This window comes from Plasmopara halstedii (assembly GCF_900000015.1).
Source record: "Plasmopara halstedii genome assembly, contig: Scaffold_322, whole genome shotgun sequence".
In the NCBI taxonomy this organism is placed as follows: Eukaryota; Oomycota; class Peronosporomycetes; order Peronosporales; family Peronosporaceae; genus Plasmopara; species Plasmopara halstedii.
The window spans coordinates 1306732-1326886 of NW_020187243.1; the positions used below are offsets into that span (position 1 = coordinate 1306732).

The 20155-nt window shown below is 43.2% G+C and overlaps 7 protein-coding genes across 7 annotated transcripts; 2 read left to right on the plus strand and 5 right to left on the minus strand.

Annotated features, from left to right (window-relative positions):
• Positions 1-2029: 2029 nt before the first annotated feature.
• PHALS_08400 (Molecular chaperone (DnaJ superfamily)) lies at positions 2030-2892 on the minus strand (the record flags this gene model as incomplete). Its single annotated transcript, XM_024723742.1, has 4 exons — positions 2030-2210; positions 2275-2609; positions 2685-2740; positions 2799-2892. The coding sequence occupies 4 exons, from the start codon at positions 2890-2892 to the stop codon at positions 2030-2032; spliced, it is 666 nt and encodes a 221-aa protein (XP_024574688.1).
• A 1131-nt stretch (positions 2893-4023) lies between these two features.
• PHALS_08401 (cysteine dioxygenase) lies at positions 4024-4683 on the minus strand (the record flags this gene model as incomplete). Its single annotated transcript, XM_024723743.1, has 2 exons — positions 4024-4486; positions 4556-4683. 2 exons carry the CDS (start codon positions 4681-4683, stop codon positions 4024-4026), a joined length of 591 nt encoding a protein of 196 aa, XP_024574689.1.
• A 2369-nt stretch (positions 4684-7052) lies between these two features.
• PHALS_08402 (hypothetical protein) lies at positions 7053-8747 on the minus strand (the record flags this gene model as incomplete). The annotated part of the gene is made up of 4 exons (XM_024723744.1): positions 7053-8006; positions 8102-8239; positions 8311-8457; positions 8541-8747. 4 exons carry the CDS (start codon positions 8745-8747, stop codon positions 7053-7055), a joined length of 1446 nt encoding a protein of 481 aa, XP_024574690.1.
• A 427-nt stretch (positions 8748-9174) lies between these two features.
• Positions 9175-11033, plus strand: PHALS_08403 (pyruvate kinase; the record flags this gene model as incomplete). The annotated part of the gene is made up of 7 exons (XM_024723745.1): positions 9175-9198; positions 9260-9374; positions 9435-9634; positions 9698-9923; positions 9983-10221; positions 10282-10751; positions 10817-11033. 7 exons carry the CDS (start codon positions 9175-9177, stop codon positions 11031-11033), a joined length of 1491 nt encoding a protein of 496 aa, XP_024574691.1.
• A 111-nt stretch (positions 11034-11144) lies between these two features.
• PHALS_08404 (ribonuclease z) lies at positions 11145-12695 on the minus strand (the record flags this gene model as incomplete). The annotated part of the gene is made up of 6 exons (XM_024723746.1): positions 11145-11396; positions 11459-11503; positions 11567-11659; positions 11725-11872; positions 11931-12052; positions 12132-12695. The coding sequence occupies 6 exons, from the start codon at positions 12693-12695 to the stop codon at positions 11145-11147; spliced, it is 1224 nt and encodes a 407-aa protein (XP_024574692.1).
• A 123-nt stretch (positions 12696-12818) lies between these two features.
• PHALS_08405 (structural maintenance of chromosomes protein) lies at positions 12819-17191 on the plus strand (the record flags this gene model as incomplete). Its single annotated transcript, XM_024723747.1, has 20 exons — positions 12819-12822; positions 12879-12988; positions 13057-13428; positions 13496-13600; positions 13684-13788; positions 13852-13931; positions 13986-14049; positions 14109-14222; positions 14284-14376; positions 14426-14650; positions 14733-14993; positions 15064-15247; positions 15308-15462; positions 15536-15700; positions 15762-15817; positions 15890-16042; positions 16110-16428; positions 16492-16605; positions 16668-16757; positions 16823-17191. 20 exons carry the CDS (start codon positions 12819-12821, stop codon positions 17189-17191), a joined length of 3138 nt encoding a protein of 1045 aa, XP_024574693.1.
• Positions 17192-17268: 77 nt separating this feature from the next.
• PHALS_08406 (Epsin-like, N-terminal) lies at positions 17269-20082 on the minus strand (the record flags this gene model as incomplete). Its single annotated transcript, XM_024723749.1, has 8 exons — positions 17269-17523; positions 17596-17895; positions 17973-18237; positions 18293-19479; positions 19547-19614; positions 19688-19763; positions 19832-19941; positions 20004-20082. The coding sequence occupies 8 exons, from the start codon at positions 20080-20082 to the stop codon at positions 17269-17271; spliced, it is 2340 nt and encodes a 779-aa protein (XP_024574694.1).
• Positions 20083-20155: the final 73 nt, after the last annotated feature.

Sequence of the window (20155 nt, forward strand, 5' to 3'; positions counted from 1 at the left end):
AATTAGTCAAACCGTTAATATGAAAGTGAGTTAGGCGGTTAGGGCGTGTCACAATTAGATTAGTATGTACTGTTGTTGTGTATGTATATTAGACAACTGTACGAGCACTCACTACAATGTGTTATCTGTGTAAACATCAGAGTGTAAAACCAAAGTTACTAATGAGTACGATGAGACGTCGGAAGGAAACGTCGAGGTGACACGTGGGCTGTTTAAGCAATACAGAGTCTTATGATAGCAAAACCTTTATGTATATTAAATTTAAAAGACTCTTTCCCAAAAATCTAGCACCCAGAATTTTTTTCCTCTCAGGCTGCTTCTGGTAGAGTTAAAGGAACCTTTATCTGTGCGTGTTTTGTTGCGTCATCTCTGAGTGCTGTTATACTGTCTTTATTTTAGTGTTGTTTAACTCAAATCTAGTAGTGGTAGCACTTTCGCAGCACCGCGGTTGCCTTCGCGAAAAAAATGCATCAGCGGATATCCTGCACCACGTGACTGATGTTTTCTTAACATCACCATCTGTCCGGGATGGTCTTGTGGTGGACATCTCACATTTGATGTCGAGTATCTTACATATTTCTGAGAACTTTGCTATAAAGCGCGAGTCTTAATCCATAACACTGAAAAACCAGGGCTGCAAAAATCATTGTCGAGGAACAGATTGATTGTAAACACGCTGGTACCGGTATTATGGACAGCGGCGAGATGAGTTAGACATGTGAGAATCTTAATTTACATTATCGTGTGTGTTCAGATTTGATAACGATCCAAAACGAAAAAAGAGAAAACTTGATCAAGAATATTCTAAATTTTATCAAGATATCAGTTAAACTGCTATGTAATAATTGAATGTAATTATCGGGATGTCCATTTCTGCGAAGTGACGGCTTTGAAAAGTGATGCCCAAATTGTGTGATAAAGTTACACATTCGTTGATGTGAGGAGCGCAGTTTCTTAGCGCTACGCGTAGCTTCTCCTTGGCTGGTTTTGTGCATTGGATTTGATTCTTGCATCATTGAAGTCATCGCGTCAGATTCATACCCGTTACGGTGGTTCATCTTCGCCAACAGTTATCGTTTGGCCAGCCGTCTCCTTATTGATCCACTATTGTCGCAACACCAAAAAGCAAATCAGTTGAAAACGCTTCGATGATCAGTGCGAACGGTCGTAAAGTTTATGCCCAGAAACTGTTTAAGCTCAATACAGAACAGAAGCTTCTGTTGCAGTGGCAATATATAGATAGATCAAGACGAAGTCATTGTTCGGTTTGAATTCAAAATCTTCATCAGGCCAAAAATATTCTCATGTTTCATATCAACGTATAACGTGCACACCTTATGTAAAGAACTGTGCTGGATTACATCGTTGCCACGAGTCAGACGTATGAAAGCGAGCAGCCCTTAGACCCCTTACACGGCAGATCATCTCAATCTTCGAGTGGTTACAGCCATACCCGCGCAAAGCCCAAACACATTGCTTTCTCATACTTCATATACGTTACTCTGCACAAATTGATTTTTACCGGCTTGACTGCAAAAAGATTGCTCACAATATTGTAATGTCGAAGCGAAATAATTGTCGGTAATCCAACGCACATAGCTTTTGCTTTTTGAAGCCTTTTTCTCTGGTTCCTCGCGCTAGTGAGGAAACTTCGACGAAAGCTAAGTGTTGAGTGATTTCTACTTTTGCAATCAAGATATATATTAGAGTTATTGGCGATTAAATTGACGGCCCTTCCGGCGTAAGCAGTGTTTACGTGTCTATAATTTTTTGGACAGCTTGGAGCTTCAGCGCGTGCGAGAGACATGAATGAGCCTCGGGCCACTGTTTACGTAAAGGTCAAAGAGAATTTACAAGCTTGTTGATGTTTATAGGTGATGTGGGTTCCAGGAACACCTGCTCAATGCTCAATGCCAACAAACCAATCAAAGTAAACAGTGTTGGATTTAAAAAGATAATGATTAGAAGGCATCATTGTTTAAAAAGCACAATCTATTTGACTAGTTGATAATACATACGAGATCTCCGGTCATACAAGTCCAAGGTAGCTGCACAGCATTAGCGCTATCCACAGATAGCTAAAAGGCACGCCCATAATCCACAGCAAAAAGAAAACTAGCAATAAATTAGCACCACCGATCCGGTATTGCGACAAATGTCCGTTTGGCTGCGGTCGGTTGTCGCCAGCTACGTTTTGTCCATTTGGCGCGCTGTCAACCACATCATCATGACTTTATCAGCATGCCTACAGTTCTACAGCCACAACCAACATACCGCTGGCGCTGGTCAACACGATGAACACGCATGCCTGGCATGCCCATGCCAGGAGCTCCACCAAACGACGTGAATGTAAATCCTGGTCCAAACTGCGACATATGCACGCGAGAGCCTCCGAAACTGTGCATGCCACCTCCACCCCGAACATTATCCTGGAAGAATGTGGAGAATGGATCTTGTCCGCCAAAGAATGTACGAAAGATCTCCTCAGCATCTTGTCCTTGGAATGGATGCATAGTGGGGCCGCCATTTCCTGCAGCACCGCCCACTCCAGCTTTGCCAAAGCGGTCATACTGGCGTCTTTTGTCTGCATCAGAAAGCACCGAATATGCCTGATGAATAGAAATAAGAGATATACAATGAGTCGATTAAGGTCGAACGTCATTATGTTCATCGATCTTCGACACCTCTCCGATCTCCTTAAACTTTACTTCGGCCTTCTCCTTATCGTCCAGATTCTTATCTACAAAACACGTAATTAGTGCTGACATGAAATGAAATAAAGGTGAAAGAACACACACCAGGATGATACCGGATGGCCATCTTGCGGTAAGCACGCTTAATCTCATCCTCCGTGGCCGTCTTTTTAACGCCTAGCGTCTGGTAGTAGTCCATGTCGGCAAGTGCAGCGTGACTGTACCGTTAACGCTACCTTCAAGCGACGTTAAAATTACGTTAGAAACATAAGCTCGAAGTTAAATGAGTAAATTTAAAAGTCTTTTCAAATATGGTGGTTATACGTTGTTATTTGAGCAAACGTTGCGTGCCAATGTAAAAATTCTGAAGTATGCCCCACTGGCTCAACAATCAACACTACTGACTTCTATATTACATGATCACTATATTGGTGCAGCTCCACCAGAAATTTTGTTTGCGAAAAGCAGTTCCCTAATATTTCAAATTTTAAGATATAATTTTTATACTATTTGTCTGCAAGGTGCAAAAAAGACAATTCAAATTTAACAATTGAGGGTAACATCCTTGTGATATTGTTTATGGTGACCGCAGTCTGCTTATTACCTTGCTCCGTGTGAATCTCTGTGCCACAGTTGGCAATTGATATCATAATCAATTGGCTCACTTAGTTTCTGCACTTCAAAACAAACATAGGATCATAATAAATTTCACGAAGAACTTGGAATCAATATTTACAATGGCGTTGTCACGCAGACTCGATTTATTCTAATGAGCTAAACAATGTCAAAATTTGAAGTAATTTACTATCAACTATGATCATCTGAAGACGATTTTGGACCTATGACTCAACCAAGCAGATAGTCAGTAGCATCGTTTGCAATGAAGGCTGAATTGAAGAAACTCTTGCGCGTGTTGACATCATGGTGTCGCATATATAATAATCTGGAATGAAAATGAATCTATGTCAAGCCAGCAATAATTAAGGCTGGACTTCTGGCACGTGCGAAACTCGACCGAACGCGTCGAATTGGACGAGGCAAAGTCGCAGGTTTTGATGGTGCACTGCTCTCTACTTATATGTAGAACAAGCTTGTATTATACTATATCCAGTTCATTCACACATACAATGATAATGTAAAAATTGCAAAACTAGATGTTCGTTCATATGCGTTAAGAAGAAACGCAGCAGTTTTCATGGTTTGAGAGAAAGTATATGATGGCTAGCTGCAGCATATACTGCACATCAAGCGGATTCTGTATCACATACAATTATTTATGGCCACAACGGTGCTGATGGCGCATATGATTCATTATCTCATTGGATTATAATTAAGAATATTCGACTTTTTTGCCATATTCTGAGTAATAGTTTGCTACAGAGACTGAGGACTTGTTCACGTTATCCGTATCAAACCAAACCCGACACTTCTCATACGGAGGAGAGTATAAATGCATTGAAATAGCATTCATCTTTGTGTGTGGGTTGCCCACCTTGTGAAATCCGTATGAGTCATCCATGTACGTGACGCCCGATGTAAGCACCACATTTAATGTCTCGACGAGTCTGTTATTCTGTTTCTCGTAGCGCACCTCGTTCACATTGCCTTGGATGACCTTGACCCAGCACCCATCTGTAGGGTGGTCATGCACGGGGCTGTACTTGCCAGGGTTCCAGCACAGTAGCATAAGCGCATATGTCTCGTTGTCCGTTGAGATAAGGTTACGCGTGTAGTTGCGCGAAGGATCGAAGTGCGCAAAACGTTGTAGCTCATTCATGTCCACAGGAAAATCTCTATCACAACAAAATATCAGCCTTTAGTTACTTGACAAATTTAGCAAATTGTCGATACATGCTCCATACTCGAGCAATTGCCGAAGCTTGGGCTTGTGCTTTATAGCAAGTTGAGGTTCATGCTCCAGCTCGCGCTCCAGCGTCTCTACCAGCTGCGCCAAATCCATCATTTGTGGAACTTCATTACCCATGTTCATAATTTACTTGAAGTCTGTAGTGTCGAGCACGCAGTATATTTGAATATGATGTAATAGCGACGGTTTGTAGTGGCTACTCAATGACGATCAACCAATGAAACGCATCCATTTGATCCGGTGATGCAGGGCCGCTGATACATATTTGTTGAAGTAGAGGTTTAAGAAACTCCGTAAGTTAGTACTATCTCAAAACATATAAATTAAGGTCAGATAGCGGAGTTTTTGTAACTGCTCAAGCAGCTTACGTCCACTGTAGCTGAAATCTCTGCTGGCGTATGAACCACGATGGCAGTTTCCTGTTGATACGATATCCAACCGTGTTAATCTACATATACCATATTGTATTGCTGGAAGTGACGTGCGTGTGTCTTACCGTCCAAAATGTAACGAGGTTTTTCCGCTCATATTTTTGTTCTTACCAAAAATGTCTATGATATTTTTATATTTGATAGCAGAGGTAGTGCACATATACAGCGTCCGAAACATGAATCTGCGCTTTATATGAAAGAATACAGCATGGATATTCATTATAAATTCTAGCAGACTACAATTTATTCTATAGTCAAAAACTGAGCCCAGAAAGGTGGCAAATCAAAACTTAATTGATTTTGTTTTTTTGATAATGACTATTCCTTATGCCAGAATCTACATCCCGGGCTTCGTAAAGCTCTGAAAGGTATGAATTCAATAACTGTGTATGTTGCGATGACACTAGTAAAACTGAGAAAAATTAGTTGAAGTCCTCGGTAAAATTTGAATGTTGGACAGCGCGGAACGTTAATTTTCCTGGTTTTAGCGATATTTGATCGCATATAAGGTATGGCGCGGCTAAATGCTGTAATTGATTAAACTGTAAACATTGCATGTCAAGCGCTTTTCCTGGTGAAATTTTAATGAGTCACATTCCGCAACTGCTAGACAGCAGAAGAGCTTTTGGTGCGGGCATGAAGCCGCAAGAGCGTAAATTCAAGAAGTTCAACTTTCCAATTGATTGCAACGATGTGTTGAGCAAAACATAAGGGGCGAAAGGGTTAGCGAGTTGCAAACTAAGGTGAGATAGTGGAAAAAATATGCAATCAAAGATCGCTTTCTACAGAATGTTTCTATGCTGGCTCGTAAATAAGAAGCGAAATGTCGTGGCTCCCCAAAATGATATCCGGTAAGTTATAGCTGTATGTTTGTATATATTTTATCAGCTGTAAGTGGAATCACTGAGCCGGTACAGATAGTACTGAAGTAGGAGATCAGCTCGTCGTCCGTCTTGGATAAGTTTGTAATTGAGAACCTCGCAAGAGCACCACGTGCTAGTAGCGAGACTGTTCAGCTATCGCCCGTAGAACGAGTGAATGTCGGTATTGCTGCCTCCCGGAAAACGAGTCGCTCTCGGCAATGTTGTCACCAGAAACGATGCTAGGCTGCCATCAAGAATATAAGCGAAAGCCTCACGTTTGGCCTGATTTCAGCTCCGACCGTTTTATGCCGTCTTTGACGCTTTGGCTCTTGTCATATGCTGTGCCTTACTCCAAGTAAATACCAAAAGTCTAGAGGTTGTCAAACGAGTTGACTTTCGCATGCTCACTTCGCAGAGATTAGCTATTCAGTTCGAGATATTGCGAGTAGGATTATTATTGTCAAGTTTTAAAAACATCTTGGTAATAAGGAATTTGTGATTCATTTGAATTATGCGTCGTGACAACTATTGCCACATATCTCGCAAAAATGTTAATGAGTGTACTCTCGAGGTGAGATATAATAGGCGTGGCGGCAGATGTGCTTTCGTGCCGCGCAGGCTATAATCTTCCGCATGTCAGATGATGACGGATTTAAAAAAGCGATATGCATGCTGTCCGGATCCACAGCCGGTAGTTGTAACACACTCCGCTGCTGGGGATGAACGAAGCGTGCAGCTCGTACTGAGCTTATGCGGTGCGTAGTCAAAGTATCATCCTGTTTTTTTTACACACGTGGCAGTTTTGCGGTATGGCTTCCCTTAAGTGCACGGGTGCTCATTCGGAATTCAAAAGTCTTTGGGACCTCTCTCATCGGAAAATACTTCGGCTGCCTCATCGAGTTTACTTTTTGAAGTGACTTCGTTAGCTATCTGAGCAGGGACTTCCAGCATAAAATATGTTCGCGGTAGTTTGTGCAATGGAAGCTCTTTGAAAAGAAAAGCGAAGAGGGTGCTCGTAGAGCGCCTTTTTACTTTAGAAAAATATCCTGTGGGGTTGGGACAGATGAACAAGAATAATTTCTTTTTCGTAATCATATATTCAGAGGATTAACGCGATGATTATCCGTGCTTGACAACGAAATGAATCCTTGAATTTAAGAAAAATTAGCAAATGCAAAATTTATCGAAATTCGAATCACTAAGAGTTTAAATCCTGGGCGCAATGCTTCATTAATCGAGCTCTGACAGTATTAAGTATAGAAAGCATCGCTGCTGATTCTTCGTGATCTTGCCGAACAATGGCAACCTGGAGCATGACGGGAAGATGCATGATGGCGTCTTCTTCTTCAGCAGCAGCTGTGTCTCCATAATTCATTTTGTGGTAATTAAACGCTGCATCTCGGTATTTCTCATAAAGCTCGAGACTCTCCGGATCTTCAAAACCATAACAAGCATTGATTCGTTGCTGCTCGCCGCTTCCACCTCCTATTCCAGCGTTTACGGCAGCGTTCTCGCAACACATGCGCTCATGCGCTTCTCGCATTTCCTCCTCTTCAACCCCGTATGCCAATGCCAAAATCATGAAAACGGAGTATTTTCGCTTGAGATGGTCTGCAAAGAAGTTGAGAACCTCTCCCGGCATCGGATTTTCTCTCCCATCAATCCTTTCGATTTCACGCCTGGCATTGGCTACAAATAATTCATGTACTCGGCTCACCTTTTCGTAAACTAGCAAAGCCATCTGCGAGTGAGTCACTTGGTCCACTAGCTTTTCCATTGCCACTATTCTTCGAATCTCGGATTCCGCTTTTTCCTTCTCGCCGGAAAGAACTCGATTACACCAAATTTCACTTTGAAGCAAAGTCACCTTGGAATCTTGACCAGGAGACACCCAACACTTTTTGGATTCTGTAAATCTATCGTGAGAGACACCATCTGTGTCCTCTCTGCTCTGGTTACTTCGTGACCTGCTCATGTGCTCTTCTCGCTTCGTACCCAAAATATGACGGATTGCTTTCGTCCACAACTCAAACGTGCTCTGATTGTATGAACCGAATTCTAGAACGCAATGAGTACTTGCATTCAGAAAATTTAAGGCACCTGGATTGCCTGACGAAACAGCCAAATTTTGGTGGACCTCTCCGTTCAGCCACTTCACCATACAAACCACACATTGATTTTTCGTGAAATATTTGTAAGCTGAAAAAGCAAACGGCCATAATACATCAAAAGACAAGTCTGTAATACCTCGTCCAGCTCGTCAGTTTCCAGCACCTTGCGACGAAATAAGCGTATATTGCCGTCGTGATCAAAAGATGAAGATTTTCCTTCGACTACATCTACTTTCATATCACCAAGCAGCATCATGTGGTGCAGCTCAATAATCTACAAAGAGTGCAGACACAAAAAAGTTTCAAACAAAATACAAGAGCATCCAACGAGAATTCTTCTATAACCTTATCAGGCTTAAGCCCCTGCTCCCACCGTTCACGACTGGTAAACATCAGAATGCTGTCTTCTTGCAATGACACAAAATAAGGCACCCATCCACTTATGAAAAATATATTACGTTCCAACACCAGTAATGTGTCATTCAGTGTTTGCTGTATCAAAAGGACAAGTATGCGATCATAAACACCGCATTAAACTCAATAGTGCATCAGAATACCATAGCGTAACGACAAACCTTGTAAATTATGGCTGTTTTAGCCCTTCCTAAGCTTTTAGGCGTCCATGGTGTTTCGCGCAAAGTATCGTTTAGAATAATTGAGGCATTCTTCCCGTCATGTGTTAAAACGTCTTTGCCCTTGTTCAACAGTGTTTTAAGCAAAGACGGCGGAGCTTTGCTCGCTGAGTCCACAGCACGCCCATTGTCATCGGCTGATCGACTCATACTCCACACAGACAGCTCAATTTTAGCTGATCTTATCCGTCCGTTCAAATGCTTAACATAGTACTGTTCATAGGGTTTTAAGCACATTTAACCCACTATTGATAGGGTTGAAGAAGCGCTGAAGAATTTCTGACAATCGAGAGATATCCGACGTCGTGTGTGTCTACCTACAAACTATTTACTACGTTTGAAGATTGTGCAGATGCGTCGAAGTGTAAGCGAGCGCCATGTTCATAAAAGCGATTTGCATGCTAGTATAGCAATGCATTCCGGTCTGTCGAGATGCATGTCAAATAAGGACAAGCTTGTACCATCCTCCGCCCTCGATCAGCTCCGCATCAGCGGTTTTCCAACCGTGCAGCTGAATAGCTTGGTCCGTTACCATTCATTGTTGCATCAAAATGCTGATACACTTAAGCCTGTTTCAATGTCTATCGCACGCAAGCCTGGGGTACGAGAGCTGCTCGTGAATTTAGCGGTTGGAGATTTAAAATTGTTTTGTGTGCTGGCAGAAATTTCACATGGGAATTCAGATCAAACAAATTTTAAAACCAACGACGGCTCGAGCACGCAAGACAAAGATTATTTGCGCAATTGGTCCAGCGTCGTGGTCTGTAGACATGCTAGGTGAGTCTTCTGAGATTTAGTTGCCAGTGATTTAGTCAAGGCTGATGCTTTATGTTGCAGGACAGCTATTAGATGCAGGAATGAATGTTGCACGATTGAATTTTTCCCATGGTGATCATGATCTGCACAATAGAAGTTTGTTGAACCTTAGAAAAGCTATGGCTGCCCGACCTGGTTGCCATTGTGCTGTGCTTCTAGATACGAAAGGACCTGAAATTCGTACTGGCTTATTAAGAGATCACGAACCTGTTCAATTGAAGGTGTAGTACCGTCATTGATGTGATTGTTGGTAAGGTACATGATATTTTTGAATCAAATGATAGGCTGGTCAAACGCTAGAGATCACAACAGATTACAGTGTTGAAGGTGACAGCTCTCGCATTGCATGTACATATGAGCTATTGCCAACGTCTGTGTCAATGGGCTCCAAGATTTTGTGCGATGATGGAAGCCTTGTGATGACTGTGCTGCAGTGCTTGTCGAATTCGATTGTTGTGCGAGTGCACAATGATCATATTCTTGAAGAGAAAAAAAATATGAATTTGCCAGGTTTGTCAGCTACTTGCATTGCAAGTTGCTTCTGATTGAAATTACGGCTTCGTGCGCAGGAGCGGCTATACAGATACCTGGTATCACTGAGAAGGACGAGAATGACCTGCTAAATTTTGCAATCCCCAATGGGGTGGACATCGTATCAGGTTCTTTTGTTCGCACGGCTGAGACTGTGCGAGCGATCCGGAAATGTCTCGGTGAAGCAGGTCGTCACATTCGCGTGCACGCGAAGATTGAAAGCTTAGAAGCGCTGCAGAATATCGACGAGATTATTGCTGAGGCCGATGGGATTCACGTAAGTCGCGGTGATCTTGGCATGGAGTTATCACCTGAACGAGTCTTTTTGGCTCAAAAGATGATCATCGGCAAGGCGAATAAGGCTGGTAAACCAGTAGTAACCTCAACACAAATGCTCCAATCCATGACTAGTAAAATCATCCCATCAAATGCGGAATGTACGGACGTTGCAAATGCAGTGCTTGATGGCACAGATGCAATGATGTTGTCAGCAGAAACTGCCAAAGGCATGTACCCAAAAGAAGCAGTTGAAACCATGGCTAAAATCTGCATTGAAGCAGAGCAAGCTCTTGATTATACGGAGGTATATCGCCTGCACAGAGCAGCAAACAGTCACAACGTAAGCACGTGCGAATCGGTCGCGAGCTCGGCAGTTGGAATTGCTCTCGATATGGGCATTAAGCTCATCATTTCAATCACCGAAACGGGTTCCAGTACGAAATTGTTAGCAAAATATCGACCAGAAGCTAATATCTTGGCTGTTACATCTTCAAAATCAACGGCGCGGCAGCTTTCCGGGGTCTCTAGGTATGCTCATTTTTTATCGAGAACCAACACAATTTATACTAAGGGCATCACTGTGAATATGATAGAGGGGTGACGGCATTGCTTCTGGAGACTATGCCGGGAATTGACGATCTTACGTTTTTAGGCATCGCGCACGCTCAAGATCGTGGGTTGATTCTGAAGGGCGAAATGATTATTTTGGTCAATGGTCTGGACGATAATATATCAGCATCCAATATTGTAGTCAAAGTCATTGAAGTGCCCAAAAGTGGCTACTTCAGTCCTAAAAACTCTACTTTCTGAGGGGCAAACGACTTTTCTCTTGATGGAACAGCTGTAAGTATAAGAAATAATTAGTGAAATAGCTGGCTTCGACAAAATTTTGTTTAAGTGCTGTTGAGACAACTTCTATAGCTACGTAGTAGCAAAGGAACTGTGGGGATGACGCGGAATCGAAATGCGTAAGAAGTCGGTTGCTGGAATAATTGCTCGTCGCCCGAACATTTCTTGGGCCTCCATAGTGAGATGAAGTGTTGTTCGTGCATTTGTTTCGATAGACCAATGACGAAAACGATGACTAAAATGAGTCAGCGCGAGTAAAGTCGCATTCATTTTCTTGGCTGCGTATCCAGCCATGCGAGCAGTTGAATGACCACGATGCACAGCCTTAAAAAAAATGTTAAATGGGTCGAGGTTGCCAAAGATTGCAGATGTTAGACAACTCGAACCTGTTTGACCATCTTATGACTCAATGTTGCCTCGTGAACTAACACCTGCGACGAAAGAGATCGCAACGCTTGTAAATCACTCACATTCACTAAAAAAGAAAAGCTTACGTCGCAGTTCTGAGCTATGTCAAAAAGTCGCGAGGAGTCAGAGGAATCACCTAAGATTGCTACCTTCCGCCCACGGGCTTTTTGTCCAACAACCTGCAGCACTCACGTGATCCTGAGACCGTAACAAAGCAAGTGCAGCCAAAAAAGTGCAAACTAACCTCAGACGCATGTAAAATGTCGCCATTCGGTAATTTAACACTTTTCCCGAGTTTGAGTGCGCGATACTTTGGTCCTGGAGGCAATCCACGTTTGCGGAGCGCGTCTAAATTCAATTTTCCTGGAATAGGGTACTCCTCGACAACGTAACTATTTATTCCGAAGTTAGAAGTGTACTTTCACAAAGCAAAGATTCAAAGACACCAACCCAAAACTTGTAACAGTGTGCTTTAACACTGCAGCCTTGACTGTATACATTCCGTCGTCCAGCACGTTCCAAACATCACCGTTTACACCAGGTTTCGCTCGCACCCATTTTCGAGTAAGATTCTTATAATTCCAACCAGTCAATCCACCACATCAGCCTTCAAATTTTAAGTAGTCCAAAACCATTTTAAAGATTACGTACTGCATGTTTCGGTGCATTGCGCATAAACTTTTCATGCGCAGACGTCTTGTCAAGCATGTGAGGACACACAAGCTCATGCACTGTAATCTTCAAATTTGAAAGCCTCGTGCTGCTTGTAGAAAATGCCGTATTCAAATATGAAAATAAACCCAGCGGTCCATAGACATCAATGGGTCGGGATACCTTCACCTTTGTCAGCGGGTCCTTGTATTCAGCGTTATGATTGTCTAGCGTGCAGAGGATCCCAGGAAGTCCGTACAAGTGATCTCCATGTAAATGCGAGATGAAGAACTTGGTTGTTAAAGGCACACGCACAGTACTTTTGATGAGCTGGCGTAGACTTCCTTCGCCACAATCAAACATCCAATTACTGCGTGTTAAACGCAAACACACGCCTGCAGGATTGCGTCGGACGGAGGGAGAACCCGCACCAGTACCTAGAAACATTAGCTCAAAGCCTGTAAATGGAAGCTGTGGGGTGGGTACATATAATTTATAACAGCTGCGCATTGGAGCTGTCTTCAGAAGCGCATCGCGCTTGCTGATGCGCTGTAGTGTGGCCATCTTTTTTGCTGAAACTTGTGTTTGTACATAAGTATCCTAAAGTAGTGTGTTTGAACCAAAAATAAGAGTCATCCTTGCAATTAGCTATAATGAGCGACGTGACAAGCTCAGTTGAAGGCTCGGATGAGTACGTGGACGGATCAATCTTTCGCGTGAAGTTGCACAATTTTTTGACATACTCAGATGCTGAGTTTTGTCCGGGACCACGATTAAATTTGATAACAGGTCCCAATGGCACGGGCAAGAGCTCTATTGTCTGTGCGCTCTGCGTTGGTCTAGCTGGCAGCACACGCGTAAGTTTGTAACATACTAGCACTGTTGTGCATTCAAGTCATTGTTGTGTTTTTTAATTACTCTGCAGTTGTTGGGTCGAGCTGACAAAGTGGGTCAGTTTGTGCGTCACGAGAAGGAGAGTGGATATACGGAGATTGAGCTGTTCTTTGAACGCGGTAACAAGGTTATTCGACGCAACATTTTTCGAGACAACAAGAGCACATGGCAAGTTAATGGCAAAGACTCGACGCTCAAGATGGTAGCAGCTATCATGGAAGATGCATGTATTCAAATCGACAATTTATGTCAGTTTCTGCCACAAGACAAAGTTGGCGAATTCTCTCGGATGAATGCTGTGCAATTGCTTAAAGCAACGGAAAATGCTATAACAGATAGTGATTTGGCTAGCACGCATGATGAGATTATAAAACTACAACACAGCATGCTAGATAAAGAACGGGTGGGCAACTGCTCGTAGAGAGAGGATTCTAGTCCACCTTGCCGATCAACTTTATGACCTAATACAGGAACTGGAGCATGCACGTGCAGCGTTGGAGTTGAAAAAAAGTGAAAATGCTCAGCGAGAGAAAGAAGTGGAGCGTGTAGAAGACTACGAAGCACGTATTGAAGAGGTATATTACGCAATTCGTATCACGTAAAGTCGATCTTGATCAGGTGGTTTACAGATTCATGCTCTTTGTTACACTCACAATAGACGAATATTATGGAGAAAAAATGTTTGTGGCTTGAGTTTGAGAATGCAAAAGCGGACGTTGAGAAGCTTAAGGAAGAGAAATTATGTCGGAAGGAGGCTATCGTGGTGAGTATATAGATATAAAATTTACTAGTGCTAAATTTCTGAAATTGGGATGCCATAATCCAGAACGAGCGCCGACAAAAGATTGAGCCTCTTGTGGAACTTATAAAAAAAGAGCAGATCAAACTGGAAGATGTCAAAACAGAGTATGTCTTATTGCTGTCGTTGTATTCTGACGCTTACTATCGTTTTGAAATCAGGAAAAGTGATGTCGATACTATGAAGCGAACGCTTGTTGAAAAAATGCGAAAAGAAAAAGCTTCCGTGAGTCTTCTTACAGAGTTTAAGAATTACCTGCGCTGTGATTGAACTGTGGTATGTAGATTGAATCTTTGGAAAGTGCCCAAAGTCAAACAATTTCAGAAGTGAAAGAATTGCGCAACCAGCACAATTCGACTCGTCGTAGATTGGAACGCTTGGAGCGCGAAGTAGCTGAAGTTAGTAATCTTGTCTTTATTAAAGCTAGCCACTTTTTATCAAAAATTGAATTTTTTGCAGTGGCGTAAGAAACGCGCGGAGATTACCGACGATGCCGATCTTAAAAAGCAAAAGGACCAACTGGAGAAGCAGCAGCGTGAAAAAGATATGGAGGTGCGTAAATTCTGTGGAGGTTTGAGCAGATTCGCTAACGTCAGTGTAGGAAACTGAACTACGGAGCAAAAGAGAAGCACTTGCTCGTGAGCTATCGTACGTGGACAGTGAGCGCAAAAAAGTGAATGATAAACTCGAGAGACTTGAAAACGAAAATGTGCAGCGACGGCTAGCTCTTCAAAGGGCTGACCCAGACTGTATTCGTGCTGCCGACTGGGTGAAGAACAACCAAAGTCGATTGAAGCGGAAAGTTTGGGGTCCGATAGCACTTGAGGTCAGTAACTTGCTTTCTTATGTATTGTTTATTCCAAAATGTTGTTTGACATTACTGCTGCTGCTTATGGTTTCTGCTGCAGATGAAGCTAAATGAAACGACACACGCCAAATATGTGGAAGATACCTTACCAAAATGGTTGTTAGGAGCATTGGTCGCAGAATGTTACGAGGATTACAACACGATTCTTCATGAGATCAATAATGAAGATTCAGATCGTCGAATTAAAGCCTCGATCCTGATTGTAGAGAACGGCACATGTCATGCTGTCCATCGGCCATACTCGGAGGATCAGATGAACGACTATCGCAACCGATACGGCATGAAAGGCTTTTTGGATGAGGTTTGTTGACTTGTACTCCTTAAGTTTGCGCTCTTGGTATAAGCCCTGATCATTAGCTTTGGTATGGTAGCTGGTGACTGCACCTGATATTGTCCTTGAGGCTCTTCGATCTCACGGGGGTCTTCACACAGTTATGGTTGGCTCCCAGAAGACCGAAAGTATTATAAACACGGGAGGACAGATCTTTGCGGATATCGCATCATCAGAGCGAAAGACTGCTTTTGTGACTCCTTCAAAAAAATACGTCACTTCAGGCATGTCGTGATATTTGAGTGCTTGTTGAAAGTTGTCTAACTTTGTCAATTACTGCGAAGTCTCCAAGTATGGTAACCGTAATGTGACAACACGTACCAACGATCTTATGAATCCTCGCTTACTTGCGGCCTCAACATCGAATCAGGAAGAAAAGACTGAGATGAAACAAGTGTTAAATGATTTGGACGTCAGAGAGAGAAATATTAAGAAAAAGGTACAAACCTGAGGCATGCTGCTTTATTTAAAAATATTTACATTGTCCTCAATGTGCGCTGTCAAATGTTGAGATCACTGATCTTAAAGAGCAGGAGAAACAGTATGCCGAAGAAAGACGAACTGCCCAGCATCGAGTCAACGAAATTCGCTCCCAGCGAAAAGCAATCATCCGTTTGGATGATAAAATTGCCGAGGGTGACAACAAGGTCTATTCGCTTAAAAGTGAGCTGGCACAAGTATGTGATACTGGTGTTTCTACCTTGCTATGGTACATTAGATACTTATACGTTTTTGTAGGATGTTTCGGCAAAAGAGGAGGCATTGACCCGAAAATTAAAAAATCAAGCATCGAAGTAAGCACAATCGAGATGCTTGATGCATGCTCACGCTGACTGCGTAATATCTGTTTGTTCTCTACCTTTTAGACAAGCCCAACAGGTCCAACATTGTTTGTTTCTTGCAACCAGTTTGTATGAAGCAAGCGCTCGTGAGGCATGTCTATCCTTAAAGCTTGGCACACACCAAGTCCGAGTGGATTTCACCCAGAAACACTTGAAGCAAACTGAAAGCACGCTGCGGTGAGCACAATGCACTTGAGCATATCCTAGTGGTTTTACTAAGTAGATCCAAACATCCTTTGTCTAGTGGCCTTCGAGATGCCTACAAGCTTGCAAAGGAAAATTTGTTACGTAAAGCGAGGGATGCGATGCAACTAAAGAGCAAAGCTGAAAAGGAAGCTCCTTGGGATGTATATGAAGAGCGCTTTAACAAATTGCCCGATGATCTGAATGAGTTGCTTGGCAAGATTGAAAATAACAAGGCATCATTAGAGTGCTTTCGTGGAGATAGAAGTATTCGCGAGCTTTATGAACGCGTTTGCAGTCAAATTCGGAATGATGAAGCAAATCTGGCTGATCTAGAGAGCTTTGTTACTCATGGAGTAGAAAGTATTACTGGTATTAAGGTTCGTGAGTGGACTTCCGATTTGTTTCTCGCTCGCTACTCATATTGTGCCATGTGAATGCAGGAGAAATGGCATGCCAATCTTAAAGAAGTGGTGCAGCACATTGACACCTCTTTCAGAGAATTTTTTGAGGATATAGGATGTGTCGGTGAAATCTTGCTGGACGACAAAGACCCGGTTAGTGATCGAAGTATCTGCATGGTACTACAGGATGACAGCAATTAACTGATGTCATTTAGGATGTTGCGAAATGGGGCATACAACGTCGTGCTCAGTTTCGCAAGAATACACAGCTCTCGACAATGACTGCCGAGGAGCAATCCGGAGGAGTACGAACTTAAGCATATCAAGCTGTATATTAAAGTTTGCATTCTCTAACTATCCCGTGTCTTAGGAAAAATCTGTCGGAACCATCATGTACTTGATGGCTCTTCAGAGCTTAACCAAGTGTCCATTTCGCGTGGTGGATGAGATCAATCAGGGCATGGACGTGTACAACGAGCGCAAAGTGTTTCAAAGAATTACGAAGTCATCCTGTGGCAGCAAATTGCCGCAGTATTTTCTAATCACTCCGAAGCTCATCACTGGTCTGACTTATCATCGCGATACAAAAGTAATGGTCATACTCAATGGGCCGTATAATAATATTCAGCAAGACCTGTGGGATCTTGCCCAGTTCGTTGCTCGCGAAAAACAAGCAAAGCGTAAGAGTGCTAGTGCACCTAGCAAATCTAGCAGGAAGCGAATTCGAGTTCAAGCCTGATATTTACCATAATAAAGGTTTCAGTCTAGGTTTTGGATTTTGGTTAAATTTGAAGTTTTTCCTGTGAATCAGATCATCTACATGAAGTTAAACGCAGATTGACCACCATTGAAAATTGGAGCGTCAGTGGCTTTTGCCGAGACAGCACCTGTCGCCATATTAACATTTCGTGGAGAGTTAGCGATCGCGAAAAGATCCTTTCCAAAATGACCCAGTGTCTTGCTGTGCTGATCATGCTGAGGGTGCTGGTAAAACTGCTGCTGTGGTGGGGGCTGATACGGCGATGGGTTAGACGATGTAGAATTCAGTGTTGTGTCAAAGCCTTCTAACAGCTTAGGTAAATAAAGTCAAAATGAAAGCATCAGACTCCACTCTATATGCACGTAAAATAGTACTGAACGTACTGAGACTTCCTGCCGAGGTAATGATGGCTGCGAACGAACAGGAGTTTTCAGAAAATCGGAAGAGTTTTTTAATGCACGTTGATCAATTGGGCTGGTCGAGGTATCAAGACTCAGCGAACTCAGTCCAAGAAGATCAATTTCTTGCTGTGGACTTTTCGTGGGACTTCCACGCTGTGGTCGCTTAGCACTTAAGCGTCCAGCATTTGGCTCGGCAGACTGGACCGCTTCAGCCTCGTATCCAAGAGCACGCAAAACCTGTAACGCCTTAGATACTACACTAGGCTTAACGTCGTTCCGAAGCTGAAAGCATCCGACACAAAAAAATAGCTTGATGAGCACGTTCCACACTTGTAACCATAAAAAAAGGCCCCACGAACCTCTTCAACGACTTCCACATTATCCATAAAGAACTCTCGGTATGGCGCACCACCTGGAGAATCCAATAACCCTAAAACTACGTGTAGACCTTTCAGACGGACCTGCCAAGTGTCATCTTCCAGCTTGTCGAGCAAAATATCGCCAATTGTTTGTACATCGAGCGTCTGAGCAAGGTCAAGAAAGCGCTTTAATACCTCAGCTGATGGCGCTCGAGAAAGACCAGCGGGGGCACAGAGGCTATCAATCATCGTGCGTTCATAGTCTCTGTAGTAATTGTGAGGTTAATAAAAGATTCAAGATAATTACTCTATATTCGTACCTGCTGGTGTCACCTCCACCAGTCCCCTGCTGAGCCTTCGGCTGGTAGTAACCACGATCGATTACTTGCGGACTGACCCGCAATTCATCGTTATCCGCAAGAGATGAAGCCATTGACTTGTCCATATTGCGACGATCCCATTTCTCTAATGCAGCCGAACCCATCTTTTTCAGCACTTCAGCCTTCTTTCCAAGAGCCGTCGCCGGTGCTTCATTTATCGGCTGTCCGTTTACAGGCAGACCCATATTACCGATTCGGTGGGTAGTGTGGGAGCTGTTATCCATGTATGACGGAGCGCCAACAGACTGGTGTCCACCAAAACTTCCTCGCGCAACGCCTCCTATATTGTTCACATTGTACGCGTTTCCAGTGCTAGCACCTCGAACATCGTTTGGATTGTATGTGCCACTGTTAAATCCCCCCAGACCCGAGTTGCTACGCCCAAAGCCACCTGCTGGCTTAGGAAAAGTCAATGAGTGACCTACAAGCACAGTGGGACGATTGTCTCGACTCGTGGATGGATTGTAGCGCGGCTCCATAGTTGTCGCAGGATCCTTTTTTTGGTAGCCTGAACTACTCCAGACGCCTGCTCCTGAGGGTTTTGAGGCTAAGCCTGTACCTGATGTGGATGACCACGAGCTAAATCCACTTACCTGTTGTTGTGGTGGTCCATTTTGCCCATATCCATTCTGTGTATTAATCTGTTGAGGGACGTAGCTGCCTGCGTTACTGCTACTTTGCCCATAATTAGGATCTTGACTGCCATAGCCGCTATTACCGTAGGAGCCATTATACGGTCCAGATCTAGCATTGTATCCTGCCGATTGACCGTATCCTGCCGATTGACCGTATCCTGCCGATTGACCGTATCCTCCCGACGAACGATTGAAGTTTCCACCTGTCGAGCCATTATAGGAGCTAGATATGTCATTGGATCTACCTATTGGATTATCTTGATAAGGAGCTGGACGACTTGGGGGCAACTGCTGGCCCCACGAACCACCAACGCTTGATTGCTGTCTTTCTGGCTGCCTCTGATTATATGCTGCATTTGAGTTATTATTAAATGTTGAAGTGTCTTCTTGAGAAATCTGCCACGCATTTGTAGCTCCCTGTGATGGCTGTTGCTGAGGCAGCTCATCTGTTCGACGCGATAACATTGCATCTTTTATACAAACCAATGCTTCCTACGATATTAAAATGGTAACTAAGTAATTGATCACGTTTAAATATCGTAAAAAATAGACAACTCACTTGTGACGCTACCCGGATGCGACGATACTTTTCGTCTCCATACACAGGATCAGGAGGACCCGAAAACTCTGGATACGCCCGTCATAATAGCAAGTCAAGGAGGTTTGAAGCATCAAATATTACATTTTCGACAAAGCGTACGTGAATAGGCTGAGATCTCTTGCTCTTCGTCCCTTATAGCATCCGTGAATGCAGGACTACCCTCTCGAACGCAAAACTGGTACCATTTGAGCAATAATTACTTTTCTACTTCTCATTCTCGGCATCAATATCTTGATTTCTCACCGCAATGATCTGCAATGCCTTCAACTTAACATTTAAATTGCTTTTATTGAGTCTTCCCAGAATGTAATCGGCCACTTTTTCCGCGTCCCGGTCACTCACTTTTGTCGAGTCTGTAGACAATCATATGCTTTAAACCTCTTAGCTTTCAAACTTAATATATAACAGACCATACTTGCAATCTCTGCCATGAGGTAGACAGCCACGGGACCGTCATGAAGACTTGTAGCCTCGGCCAGCGTGTGCCGGTTCATGCTTTTGCTAAAACGCGTTGTTGAGTCGAGGGAGCGGTACATTGTACCTACCGACAAGAGTACTGAATTAGTA